General features: G+C 41.1%; 1 protein-coding gene across 20 annotated transcripts in view; it reads left to right on the top strand.

The window, feature by feature from the left end:
• Positions 1-551: 551 nt before the first annotated feature.
• Positions 552-14,956, top strand: part of ryr1b (ryanodine receptor 1b (skeletal)) — a 69,146-nt gene continuing 54,741 nt past the window's right edge. For 18 of the 20 annotated variants that reach the window (XR_015037481.1, XM_085795810.1, XM_085795802.1 and 15 more), the window contains exon 1: positions 2,867-3,242. Coding sequence is in view for 19 of the 20 variants with exons in the window: in XM_085795810.1 (XP_085651936.1) it covers positions 3,195-3,242 (48 nt within the window). In the remaining variant the exon portion in view is untranslated. Of the gene's footprint in view, positions 696-2,866; positions 3,243-14,956 lie in introns of those variants that run through there. The other 2 variants (XM_085795793.1, XM_085795794.1) reach the window with 2 other exon arrangements.

Genomic DNA, 14,956 nt, shown 5'->3' with positions numbered 1-14,956 from the left:
GGAATGTAAAACGTTGTGTCATGTTAACGACAGCTAAAAGAAACGTCAATTTACAGAGTTTGTAGTTTTTGGTTGAAATTACACGACATGGGAGAGCAATTTCCTCTCAGTGAGGAATATGACGTGGGCTATTCTGTTTCGTAAAGAGTTCGTTTGCTTTCTGTCGTTGTTGGCAAAGTGGCCTATTGTAACGTTAGCGTTATTTTTTACTCCATCTTGGAGCTCATAGGCTACTTATATTTCTCGATTTAATTCAGTTTGGGGGCGCTGCATTTCACTGTCAGTCAGACTCACCTTTGTTAGACCTGCTAAATTCTTGGTCGTCTGCAGTCAACTGTGCGGGGCACTGAGTTTAATTGTCGGTGCAATGTCGCCACCTTCAGGTGAGACTCAGCAACTGCAGGTAGAAGGAGGCGGATTCATGAGTTGGCAAAAACCACAACAGACAGCAGCAGGTCACTTCTTATTATCAGGACTCACACTCCCAGAATTCATGGTAGTTCTGCCTCAGTGGCGTACCACCACCACCACTACCGCCCCCGCCCACTCCTCTCCTCTCCGTTTTCCCCACAGGACAGAGTTGTATCCCGGCGAGCAGCGTCCCAAAACAGCTTTATCAGCTGCCAGCTGCCTTTGCAGTGGGAGATGGGCGAGAGGGAGAGCATGCCGAAGGATGCCAGATGGAGACTGGAGAGGTAAGGACGTGTGTGTGTGTGTGAGTGTGCAAACCGTCTAAAGGCTGACCATCGTTTTGTGTGTGATGCGCTTTTTCCGCTCAGATTTCCAGCTTCTCTGTCTGGTGCATCCCCGCTGCCTGGTGAGACCAGGAGGGGTGTGCCCCTCACACTCATGCAGATCCACAGTTTTGCTTCCCTATAGTGCATCCGGCTACCTAGAGCTATTGGCTGTTGGTGCTGTCACAAGATAGCACTTCATGTCTGACACCAGACGCGTTATTGCAAAAAAAAAAAAAAAAAAATTCTGGCACATTGTTAATTCAATTGGCTGTTTTGAGTCTAGGTGTAGCTAATATTTCTAGAGCAAAAGGACTGTGGCTGTAAGGACCCTGGCAGGGAGGCTGGATTACACTTAGATTAAATTGAGTGTTATGTAACTATGGCTCCAGAATTTACATTAATATTGTTAATTAATCATAAACAAGCGGAAATACCCATATCTAAGCTGTCCAGACAACTACAGGTAAAATCTTTACATTTGATCCTACATTTGCCTGAGGAGTGATTCAAGTGGGTTCTGGGGGGTCCCAGGGATCCTTCAGGAGTTTCCCAAGGATCTGCAGCAAAAAGGGGAATATTTTATTATCACAGATTGTTTGACAGTTTTCGTCATGGATCTAAAAAGGCCTCCTAATTAAAGACCCAGTAACAAAAGTCTTATCAGATGGGGATCTGAGGAGAAATTTGTGTCAGTGTAGTGGTCCTTGACGTGAAAATGTACGCTATCAATAATTGAAAGAATATGAATTTTTTGTTGATTAGTCATTAGTCATTTTCACCTTACCATAATGAAAGAAGGGGAGGAAGAATCATTTCTGATATTATTATATGAAATGAATGAATAGGCAAATGCAGCTAACAAAGAGATCATTAAGATAATTTCTTTTTGGTAAAGTGTTTCAGTTTAATGACATTTTTGGATGAACAAGAAAGACAAGACGTGAATTTAAAAAAAAAATAGGGGCTCTTGATTAATTACTGTTCTCAGTGCAACTAAGACCTTTGCTAATACTGAAGGTTAAAATCTATCTATTCTATCTGTTTAAAATTTATGGGAAAGTGTGAAAGTGCACAGAGCTAATTAAGAGCTTGACATAATGTCTGTGCAAAGCTTCTATTGATCGGACTCGAGGTTGTTCGACTGTAGGAAGACATCAGTAGCATTCACTGAACTGTATGTGTAGAGATGTAGATTGAGCTTGGCTTTGATCAAACAGTGATTACTTCTGGATATAGGAAGTTATAAAGTAAGGATTATCTGATCAATTTGTGAAGAACATGGGTAACAACATTTACCGTACCACTATCTGTTTTAGGCAATTGGAAATCCCCTCAAATCAATCCCTGTACCCTGAAATGTTAATCTGTTGTTCTGACATCATAACATGTCTGCAGGCATAAAGTAGAGCTCTGAAAACAGGTGAAATTTATGATTAATTTCTGACATTTTAATTATTGATAGATCCTTTTAACTTGTTTTTTTTTTATTAATAATCTACTCACTAATGATGATGTGGCCATGGACACAGTTACTTACAGTCCCCCTGGGTTAAAGTTAGTTTAATGGGGGGGCTGTGTTGGATGAAAGGTGAGGTCAAGTACCCCCATGCACTGATCAAATTTGCCAGTTTCACTGCCAATCAAGCTTTAATCAATCTATTAAACAATTAGCCCTAAGTAAACTAAGTAGCTGTTGTGTGGGTACTCCCCCGTCAGCTGCCTGTCAGGTCACACAGACTGAGATCTGATTTTTCCAGCTCCGTTTGAGTGCAGCTAATGCAGTGTCAATGGCCTGGTTCTGAAGGTTTGAAGGTACAATGTAGCTAACTTATTCACTTTGAAGAGTTAAGGTGTGTGTTTGTGTGAGTGCATCTGCCCCTACTGCACACTCCCCAAAGGCTAGTCCTCACCCCCCTTTCCTTTTATAGCCTCAGACATGTGGAAGGAGGGGAGGGAGGTGTATGTGTGTGTGTGTGTGTGGTGGAGGGGGGGGCAGCCTGTGTGAAGGAGTGGCCCACTTCTACAAACATGGTGGCACAGTGGGATGGGAGTGATGTAAATGTGTAACAAGGTGCCTGCCCCTCCCTTACCCATCCACCATCCCTCCCTCCCTCATCTGTGGTTGGGGGATGCAAGGCGAGAGGAGAGAGGAGCCAGGGAGAGCCTCGCCTCCCGTCACTCTCTCTCACAACAGCGTGAGAGCCACAGGACTCACGCTGTCCTCCAGCACACCCACACACACTAGCACCGAGAGCGAGAGACACCGAGAGAGAGAGAGAGGGAGTGAGAGAGAGAGAGAGAGAGAGAAAGCAAGAGGGGTACAGACACAAGAAAGGACGGTGAGAGAGGGAGGGACATAGCAAAGGAGATAAGAAAAAAAAATCCAGATCCTGAAGAGAGAAAACAGAAGGATTTTCTCTTTTCTCCCGAGGAGCTGCGAATAACCCTCGGTGAAGGATGGCAGAAGGGGGAGAGGGAGAGGAGGAGATTCAGTTCCTGCGAACGGTGAGTCCTGCTTACTTTCCTTTTCCACAGGGCAAACCTGCATTGACTGCTGGAGAGGAGTTTGGGAGGTTCGGGGCTGTAGAAAGAGACGGGGAGGTGTGAGAAAGGAAACTAATTAATACTCTTTAATCGCGACCTACAACTGACTCGTGATCTCCCACATCAACTTTATCGCTCCCTCAGTATCTTGCCTCGCTGGCATTGGATATTTAAGTCAAATCTGAAGTTGCAGTTGTCAGAGCCAAGGCCTGCGTCTGTATATAGTTGACTATTTTTGCAGCGTCCTGAATGTGCCATGACCTGCTTATTAGTTGCTCTCTTTAAACTTGGTAATTGATTTCTTTAACCTCTTCCGAGTGCACAGATCTCAGGTCGTTAACCTACATTACGTGATCATATTTTGATCTTTTCAAAATGCACTGCATTGTCACCTCTTGCGTATTACTTCCAGAGTGTTCTTGGCTTAAGAATAAGTGGGTATCAGTTTGTGTGTGTGTGAGCATAGATAGATAGATAGACAGGGGCTGGTGCATCTGTTAGCATCGTTATCTATTTATATCTGAGGAAAGTAGAGCCTGTCAGTGTGGGGTGAGGAGGCAGAGCAACAAGCAACCCAGAGCCTACAGGGGACAGCTGGCCAAAGGCTGCATGTCTTCCTCGGAGAAGCTCACACACAGTTATATAGTGTGGAGAGATCCACTTTACAGTAGCAAACACAGTGGGAAAGGCCCTGGAATTAACCGTAAACAGCTGGGTTCTTGAAATGATTTCCAAAGCTAAAGAGATAGAGCAAGACGGATGTAGTATATGAGGAAAATAACAAGTCAAATATATTAAGTTTTTATTTAATCCACGCTGTTACCATGCACATGAATGACCAACTTTTACACCCAAAAAGTTAACCAGGAAAAACATTTGAGAAACTCAGTAACTGTTAGCAGTAATTACCTGGAAAATCATAGATTCACTCTGTCTTTCCATCTAGAGGTACACATTATGGTGGAAATAAATATTAATATGGAATCAATCAATACATGGATGATGATAGATTCTTCTACATCAAGATACACGTCTCTTTACTTATTGAAGTTCATTAGTCATTTTGCAGATGAACTACTAATTGTGCTGATTTTGAAAAATGATTCACATTTGGGAAGACAAAAAAACTGTTGGTGATAATATGATACATTTATAAGCCAGTTGATATAATAATATTTAATATTTTTTGTGTTATGTTAGATGTTGAAATATTCTCAAATGAGAGACACATCCCAGCTGACTATAGTTTGCCTTTAAACAGAGCGTCAACCATATTCCCAGCACTGCAGACAGGGAGATTTGTTCCTGTTTATGTGCGTCTCCACCACTACTGCTGGTGCACTGTTTATCTAACTGTAAAGTAACAGTTAAAGTACAAAAGAACCCAGACAGCAGCAAACAGAAAGACTTAAAGCTAATTCACAATGATGGACAGGATTCCTGTCAAGCTTGTGGTGTCAGCTCATAATAACCGCAAGCTAGCATTACGGAGCAACACAGCTGTTGCTTCTATTACACAACTATAAACAAAGAAAAAAAAATCTTCAGAAACTGGCAGTTGAGTTGTGAAAAACAAATGCCATAGAGTTTGGATGCCTTTGGTGGGTTTGTCCTTTGGTTCGAGGGGGTCAGTTATGAGGAAACTATTAGACTCCATCACTTCAAATAGAAAAAACAATGCAGTTCTATCTGAATTATTAATGTCTCATGGACTTCAATAGGTTTCTCTTTGACACGAACACTGTTGGGGTCAGGGGTTCAATCCCCTCGCGGGATACAGGGCTAAAAATGTAAGTGCTCATGGAGCTGTAAGGCTCTTTGGATTAAAGCATTCACCAAATGGTCCTTTCTCTTTTAATTAGAGGCTAGTGATGGGAGGCATTGTGTGAGTCAGCTGTTTCTCCCAGCTTGGGTTTTTTCCCTGGGTTATATTGGAGGTGGGAGGTGTGATGCAAGTGGAGCGTGTGCACTGAGGAATTGTTACCTGGGCCAGCTAGGGCAGGAGATAGAAGTCATATATTTACCTGATATAATCTTTTTATAGTTACATAACCTGTCATGCAGGTTCACAGCCTGTGTGCCAAGGCTCACTTTTCAGCAGGAGGGCTTTCTATTTCTATAGCCCATCCCATTGTCTGACAGCAATTTAGAAGGGCATTGGAATACATGTGAGCAAATCTTGCTTTTCAGGTTAAAAGAAATGCCATTGAGGATAATTAATGTGTTGTACTTGACATTAGATGGTCAATCTTTAAAGAAGGTCTTGCATGACACAAGACCAAGGAGAAAGGTTGAGTGTTGGCCATAACGGAGCTCATTTGTGGAAGCTGTTGTTAAGATAAATTTGCGTTATATTTCCTAGTGATGCCGGCTCTACTTATCTGTAGATGTAACTGTATATAGATTAACTTGTCTTACACATAATGAATGGAATCAGTAATAAATATAATACTATATTTTTTAAAAACTTTACAAATGTTCCTCTCATGTCCATCATGACGGTCTGTATAATAATAATGGTGCATGCACGCCACAGACAAACACCACAGTGTGTTATTCTGGCTTTCCTCCTGTCTTGTGAAAGTAACAGGAGTATGTAGGTGCTCCTGCAAACTGAGAAGCTGGTTGTTGTCTATTTGAGGAAGGGACTGAAAAAAAAGAAGAAAAAACTGTGTCCCATCACTTTTGAGATTTTCTCTGTTGTGTTTCACCCCTGCTGGGACCCATCCAAAAATGAAGAAAAGCTGTGGGGGTGTGAGTTTGGGAATAAGGTAATGCAGTGCTGCTGCTTATAGTGTTGTTGTTTTTTCACAGAGAGGGGTTTTTGTATAATAATAGGAGTTAAGGAAGAGGAGATTAAATCCTTTAAATGCTGAATGCTGCTCGGCGTGACAGATGGGAACGCAAGAAAATGTTATGCATCCTGGGTGTCTTCAACATATCTTCAGTGATCATTTTCACATAACAAAAGGCCACACACACTCAGCAGTGCCGCTCTATTCTATTCTAGGTATTATTGTGTTATTGTAATATGGCCCGGGCCTGTGACTCATAGAGCGCTGAGTGATCACAGTTTGGCTTGAATAGTTGTACAGTCTACACTCGCTAGTGGGGCTTAGCCATGCCACCTGCTGTACAGTAGCAGGTTACTTGAATTCTCTCTCCACTCAAACAAAGTGGACGCCCTCTGTTGAACTGCCGCTGTCTAGTATTCAACCTCCTACCTAAAAAAAACACCCTGCCAGCATTCAGCCCCCACATTTGCTGTCAGGAGATTGGCTTGGCTTGCAATAGCTAGCAGTCTCTCCTTTCCTCTTTAGAAAAACCTGGAACAACAGCCGCAGCCTGTTGAAATGTCTCACTGCACTACAAACACACGAGAGTCGACATTAGGTAACAAAGAGTTCATGTGATGGACATTTTCCTCTACTGGCGATGGTAAAAAGCGAGTTTGAAGGGGTATTTGAGTTCCAGCCTATAACAGAAATGTCTTTTTATAGTGTGCCACTATAAGTGCACACACTCTGGAGAGAGAAACCAGAGGATTCAGTGTCCTACTTGCCAGCATCCTTTGGGAGATATGGTGTGTGTATGTGTAGATTTGAACGTGTGGCTTCGTGTGTGTGTGTGTGTCAAGTGAACAGAGATCTTGTTCATTGTTGTTACAGTCATATGTGACATTTGTGGGCTAAACTCCGTCATGGTTTTGCCGGAAATCTCATGCAAACTCACCCATGCAGAGAGCACTGATTTGGTGATTTTAGGTCAAAGGGTAGCTGATGTCCTGGTTAAAACCAGGCTAAATACAACTTTTAAACAACTATATTTCAATGTCAAAGAGGTTTCTAAAACACATTGAAATGAAGAGTTTGAAATGCAGTGGAAATAGTACTAATTTGCAAACTGAAGGTCTTCGAATTTTTAACTAAGTTCGGAAACCTTGACTTCTTTTGACCTGCGTACATACAACTCATTCCTTACTGAGTGGTTAATGTTTTTTGGTGGCCTGTGCAGGAGTTGAAGACTGTATTTGCGCTGTGGTGCTGTTAAAACCTGATGTTGAAATGTTGACTTTATTTGATACATATAGAGATACAGACAAAAGATGCAAGGAGGAAAAGAGAGAAAAGGATTTAACAAAATTCTTGCCTGGACTGGGGACTTTTAGCTGTGAAATCCAACTGGATTTAGAGGAGCAGAGCCTCCATCAAACCCTCACCTGCCTTCATTAAAGGGCAACTAAACCAGAAAAAGGGATGGCGCTATTGTACGTGCATGCAGTGCAAATGTAACCCTCTACATCACTGTCCTACTGGGATCCATAACCAAATTCTGCAAAAACATTGAACCCATTGCTCTTCATCATCTTACTCCCTGCTTTCCCTGCCTTTCTCTCTTCTTTTAGACTTATTACTGTTTTCTCTATCCCATATCAAATCTATACTCCTTGTTTTCTCTGTAAGATCGGGCCTTCTCATTTCAATTTCTTCAGTTGAAATTAGACTGACCATGGAAACCCAAAACTGTGACATATATTATATCACTGCAATGCTGTTTGTTTGTACAGAGAAATAGAGTCTCTCTCCGTTTTTCATCCTAGTAGTTTTTGTCCCCTTCTCTCTCTGTTGCTATATTTTACCCTCACACAAACACACACACAGACTGTACATCAGTGAGCTACAGTAGCAGAGGATTTGGGGGGATAGCAGCAGATGATGGGTGAGGGTGAGGGTGAGGGAGGTGAGGAGGGAGTGAGCAAAGCAGGGCTTTAGAAGTGCTGAGCCCAGGAGATGAACACATCCACAGCAGGACAGCAAAACATACACACACACAGCACCTGTTAGTCTGCCTGCCTCGGTCACAGCAGTTTACACAATAAACAGGTGGTCTGAGCTTCTCTGTCATGCACGAGATAGAAACAGACAGAAAGAGAGAGAGAGAGAGAGAGAGGGAAGAGAGAGAGAGTTGCAAAGTGACACTAGTGTTATGTAAACTGGTGTGTGTGTGTGTGTGTGTGTGTGTGTGTGTGTGCACATGTGTGCAGAGGCTCAGTGATTACTTCTGTCACCTTGCAGATAAAAAGATCCAGGAATCATTTCTGTCCACACATAGTTGAAAGACGTCCAAGTAAATTAGATTGCAGACATTACAGAATTACTTTTGCAATATGAAGAAGCTCAGCTCTTATTTAAATTGATCTTCGGAACAAACTCAAAAAATGTGTCTTTTCACCATCTCAGAAACGTCCAAACAAACAGCATTGCAGTACATACACAACAACATACTGTACCATATCTCTTCTTTAAATTGGTCTAAATCTTTATCTACTAAGGGTACTACATCGGGGAGACTTAACATGAATATATGTAAAACAGTTTCAAACTCTTGATAGTATTAATCTAGCAGCATTGGTTTCCATTCAAGGATTAAAATGGTATGTACATTGATCAGCAGGAAATTGATGCTTCATTATTGAGTAATGCAGCACAGTTTGTGTCACTATCACATTATCATTACTTAGTACTAGAGGTCTGCACTGTTTCTTCTCACCATAATGTCACTCTGGCAAACACAATGTTAATTTGAAATATTACAGCAAAAGAAGTTTCTAAAAACTAAAACATAAAGTAAACTCACTGAATATATTATTTTGCATCATGAATGGAAATCAGCTTTCTGACACACAGTAGCAAGGGCTTCAAATGGCTGGAAGTGATGATAAGTCAATGTGCTGAAGAATCAAATGCAGCATTGAGAGTTTTGTAACTAAACCAGTCCAGATGCCCTATGTTTACTTCCATCTTGCGCTGTGAAAATGTTTTGTTTTAAGATGCCTGAATCTTCCATAATGTGGGATCAGTCAGTGTTTTGTCAGAGAGAAACGTCTGGGGAGGGTGAGGTAAATATTAGTCTGTTTTGGACCCACAGTGCAGTCATTTGGCTTGAGGATTATGCTGCAGATGCTGTCTGGAGAAATCTGACAATATTTTTTTCAGAACTTCTTATCAACTAATATAACCATTGAGATTAACTTCATATGCTTTGTGAGCATCAAGTGAGGGGTATATAACGATATATGTGGTTGAACGTTTAATTCTGCCTTTCATAGATTTCAATTTCATAGATTGAGATTTGAGGTTTTCTTTGTGTTTGGCCCAGTGCAATGTTACATATTCCAGTTTTCTATTTTCCCAACCCAATAGGCCATATTTTCATTTGGACTATGGGATGGAGCTTGTACTCCAAAATAAATCTCTGTCTGAGCCTTAACTCACTCCTATATTCAATCTTTAGATTACACATGGTCTTGTGCGGGCCTGCTGATCAAGAAAGTACTTTGCTTACTCTAAAGGCAAATAGAATTTTTGGAAGGATGGATTTTGGATTTATGCCAGCTAAAATAATTTATTTATAACAGTGTTTTTCTTTCAATTGCTGCTGTCTACCAGACTTATCGTCTTTCAAAGGGCAGAGGCTGTTTAATGTTTGATGTCTGGTAGTTTGTAGCAGTTTAACTGAGCCAGAAGGGAACGAAGCCACTGTGTGCAGGATGTCAAAACCCCGTGTGTCAATGAAATTATTTCTCTGAAAGTGAATTGATGAATTGTCATGTTTATGTCTAGACACCCCAAAGGTTGAGTTGTAACAGAAAATCAAAACACAAGATTGGGTAAGATATCATGTTCATGCAATTTCTTATCAATCAATTTTTAACCCTACATATTTAGAAGCTTTATCAACAAAGAGTTCATATTTTTTGTTTGTATTGTTGTCTTAACTGTGTTATCAGAGTTGTTGTAACTGCAGTATATATTGACCTCTGTGTGGTTAACTATAATACCTGTTCTTTAATTTTCCTTACAACAGTAACTCAAATGTAAAATACCTTTTGGGGTCATGAGTGGTTGATTCTGTTTATTTAGATTTTATTGACAGTGCTTTTTGCTCATAACAAGTAGAAGGTATCAACCAGTTTTCCTGTGCTCAATGCCTTTCCTGTGAGCAAGAGTCTCTGTTGGCTCACTCTTCAAGTGAGACCTCTAAGTATCTGCTGGTCAGCAGAAGGAGGGAATGGGATAGTGACAGGTGCAGCCACCTAAAATAGGAGAGGAGTGGAGGGGGAAGGCCCAGAGCAGAGTAGTGAAGGTAATGGAAAAAGGGAGAGAAAAGAGGACGGCAATGAAATAATAAGTGTACAAAGAGAAAATGTGGACAAGGAAAGGAGAAAGTGTGAATCCAGAGTGAGCAGGATGAAGAGACAGAAAAATGCTTTTCTGTCTCAAGCTACCAATAGCTACCTAGAAGCTAAATAAACCCAGTCGGACGTGCCACATTAGACATGTAACTCAGAGCAGAGGTACCCACGCACAGATATACTCACATGACTGAAATGACTCCTGTATTACTGCAGCAGAGGCAAATATATTTGCCATTTTGCTGATGATTTTCTGCAGAAGTGAGCAGCTTCTGTCACTGATCTTACACTCTGCATTCTCTAATGTTGCAGCCTGAAGCCTGAGGCTGAATAAAATTCATTAACATGTTTACCAGAAAGATGAAAACTTACAAGTTTGAGATTTATGCATTACTGAGTAGGATTTAAATAATGATGTTGTATGCTGCTGAGGCAGAGGGAAAGAAGCTGTACTTTTGATGCAACTTGCAATTTGCAAATTACTCAGTGGACTTGGAAAATGCTACCACCACAATATTGTATGACTCACCGAAGAGAGTTAGGAAATGTCTGTGTTGTTCAAGATAAGCTGTAGGAGAGAGAAAGAAGGAGATAAGTGAAGAGAAGAGACAGAAGATTTCCCAAGACTTTGGCTGAGTTGTTTCTCTACTAATTGAGATCCTCTCTGTACTTGTATTGGTCTGTCATGAAGCCCAATTACAGTAACACGTGAATGTTGAATGGAAGAAATCAAAACAGGGATGCTTCTTAACCATCTATCCGTTCACCCTCAATATGTCTGTCATGATGATAAAGCCTGTTTTGAATGATAGAATTAGTTATCTGAAAGAAAAACTTGTGACTTGTCCGGTGCTATATCTGTATTTGTTGACACTGGTGAGTTAAGGAGATGGCTCGGCTATTTTGGTTTTTAGGCCTGTACTGCACTGTATATAATCTGAATGGTTAGTCAGACCTTTATATTCACACGTGACTAATGTCATATCCTCAAAGCACAGACCCATAACCCCTCAGTCTGATGTGATGATGGGGTGGATGCTTTATCCAGATCATGGAAAAATCTTAAAATGCTTTGTGGCCACTGATTCTGGAAAAAAAAAAAACAACTTGATGAAAATTTAACAACAGAATGATGATACCACATTTTTACAAAACAAACAGAGACAGGGTGAAAAGAAGAAAGATGTTTCACTAGTTTGATTCCAAGAGAGTGGAGTGAAAGAAAGTGGAGAAACAAGCGAGAGGGCATGAGTTATGGGAGTGAGGGTGTCACATGCAGGGGCTCCCAGACTGCAGTCCGTGATTGAAGTTGCTGATAATGCACCTGTATGATCTCTTCTAGTTTTCAACTAGAAGGAAACCCCATCACCACTCTCCCCTCCACATTACTGAGCTGTTTCTCTCCTCCACCCACATACTGTGCAATGTGCTGGCCCTCACCCTTTTTATGTCTGCAGAAACATAATCAATGTCCTGGGGTGGCCTGCATCAGCACACTCTGATCAGACAATCAGGCAGAAATCTGGAACTGTAAATAAAAAAATGGATGTGTTATTCATTTGATAAGAGCGATTTGATCACTGAGCAGGTTTTCAGTGGCCTTGTGCCATGGATGTGGCAGACAACCAATATTTTCATCTGAATATTGGATGACTACCAATATTCACATGAAAATATCCAAAATTGTGAAGTGCAAGATCTAAACAAATCATAGTGGAGAAGGCCAAAGTGCACTGAATATACCCCGTTAAATTGCTAATTGAGTAAGGCTGAACCTCAGCTGAGAAAAACCTATTGCAGCTGTTTTGGTATATTGTTAAAATTGCAACATGAGTCATGATTTCAGCTGGAATGGTAGTTTGCATTTTATTTTCACCAAACAAAAATAATTATGCTGGAATGTGTCTGTTGTATCACAGTGGTACACTTATGGCTTTAAAGGGACAACGAGGAGTTTCTATTTGGTTATAAAAAAGTCTCATGTTAATGTGGATGAATCTCCACTACTCACACTTGTAAATAGGCCCATTTTCGATAAATATATCGTTTTGTCTCTATCGTTATTTTGTTATTATTAGTGGTGGCGGAAATGCTGGTCAAGCCGACCAGCGTTTCCTTACTTTAGGTTTCACGGCGAGTCATGAGAATAACGCAGCCGAATCGCCGTTTATGGTCGGAACTACGACGGCATCTGATCGTCTTCCAACCTCTGACTTTAATTATTGATGAATGAAAACATGAGTCTGTCTTGCGCTGGTCAAATAATTTTACGGTGCGCGCGGAGGCTCATAAATGTAGTGTGAAAACGCTTCGCTTTTCCAAAACTCCTCGTTGTCCCTTTAATGGCTGCAAATCTAAGGATTTTAGTGACTACTGACATTGTCAAAATAATGCTGCTATAGATATATATCATATTATTGCCCACATCAAAAATAAAAAAAACTGAAATCAGATGATAACATAACTTTTGTGTCAACTGATCACAGATACTATTTTTGTTCATGTTTTTTTATGGTATGAATACATAGGTTTAACATATCCCAATAATTTGAAGATTGCCTATGCACCGTTGAAGGTCAGGAATGCAAGTTAATATTTTGGCAACAATGAAATTATTATAAGGCCACCAGGTCCTCACAGTGTTCCTGTCATCCTTGATGTAACCAACCCGCTTATGGAAAAGTTAATCTCCCAACTACATTTAAAGTTTTATCAGCACTTAGCTAGATGCTGGTGTTAGGTGTAGAAAGAATGTAGTGTACAGCAGAAAAGGTACTGAATTACAATATAAACTGAACAATCACACTTTTTTCCCACAGCAAAAAGGGTATCAGCCATATCCATTCTTGTAGAATGAGACCTCGGTGCCCATCCTGTCCTACCCCATAATTTAGGAGAGCATGGGAGGATCGTAGGGGGCACATATCTCTCACCATTCTGCATCTGTTTTCTTGTTTGCTTCCTGTGTCGGGCAGGCACCATGCCTGCTTGTCTGGGGAACCCTGGCTACCCTCTGTCTGCAAGTGCACCATCAGATGGCCCTAGAGAATATACAAAGGTGTCTGCTTTCAGGCGCTATCTATGCCTCTGGCTGTAAATCTGTGCTGCATTACACACCTCTATTTGTGCACACCAGTGTGTTTGTTTGTGTAACTGTCAGTTTACATCCAATTGTCTCTACTTCTCCCCCCGACCCCGAGCATCCACATAACCCAGATGCTTCAGCTGCCAAATCCAAACATGGCTTGGCTGTAACTCTACACCCACCTCATTGGTGGGACATCAAATGAGTTTCATTCACATGTCTTTGCCCACAACCCAGGTAGAAGTTCAATGGGTCAGGTGGGTGATAACAGCACATCCTGGATGTCACTCAAAGTCCCCCATCTGTCTTGGCTCCATCAAATAAGGTCATGTGAGATTAACAAATAATCAGTTGTTGTGCTTGGCCTATAATTAAGCGCCAATTGCACATACTGAAAGCCTAAAAGGCCGAGTTAAGCCCAGGGGTTTGCGTAGTGTCTAAATCAGCTTTTCACATGGTCACATTGAAGATGATTCACACTGTGTGACTCTCAGAAGGACACAGCTCTCTAGTTGCTAATGCACTTGATAGACTACTATTATAAGTCTGAGTGCCCAAACACTGAGACTGTGGAACAACAGGTCTGATCATCATAAGCTAGCCAACTGCTGACAAATTCTGTCTGAGGCTCATGTGTTTGTCTGCTTTACTTGCCAGTTTGGCAGGTATCCCATCCATTATGCATCATATCAAACATGCAGGTTAAAACTGTAAAAAAAAAAAAATTATTTAGTTATTTAGGTCTGTGGTTTCTTGTCTTCCTTACATCAACAATATTTTTGTATGTTATCTATTGAGACATAATATCCCCCTTTTCTCTATATATGGCTTCCACAAAGCCATTATTTTGGTTATTTCATCACTTTATTATTATTATTGTACCAATACTGAGCACCCTTATGTAATTGGCACATTCATGAATATGTTAATAAAATGCTTTACATTTGACACATTTTCAAATAAAATAGATGAAGACAGCAGTTCTGAGATGAGTTGTCTGAATCCTTGAGCCTGCGCAGTCCTGCAGTGGCTCCTGTGCCTTTTTGATATTGCCGATAGAGGTAGAGTGATGAAGCACATTAAGTCTGCTACAGTATGTACGACTTGTGACAGTAGGAATGTATGGAAGCCACCAGATAGGACTGCTGTATAACGTTGAGGCATACGTCGTCTACGGTTGCCATTCGATCACACATCTTGCCCCACAGCAACGAGTCACTAGGTTCCTGCAGTCTGCTTTTAGACACACACAAGCTCAGCCCTTTTTCCTAAATGGGGACTGTGCTCTCAGTCTGTAAGCACTGTCCTCAAAACAGGCCAGTCGAGCCCGTTTTGCCCTTGATTATCCCATTTCAGCATAGCTTTTTCTTTGACTTTATGACTTCTCTGCAGTGA

Source organism: Trachurus japonicus, chromosome 13, assembly GCF_045865225.1.
Source record: "Trachurus japonicus isolate A0001 chromosome 13, Traja_1.0".
NCBI classification, from domain to species: domain Eukaryota; kingdom Metazoa; phylum Chordata; class Actinopteri; order Carangiformes; family Carangidae; genus Trachurus; species Trachurus japonicus.
This window is presented reverse-complemented; position numbering and strand designations above follow the sequence as displayed.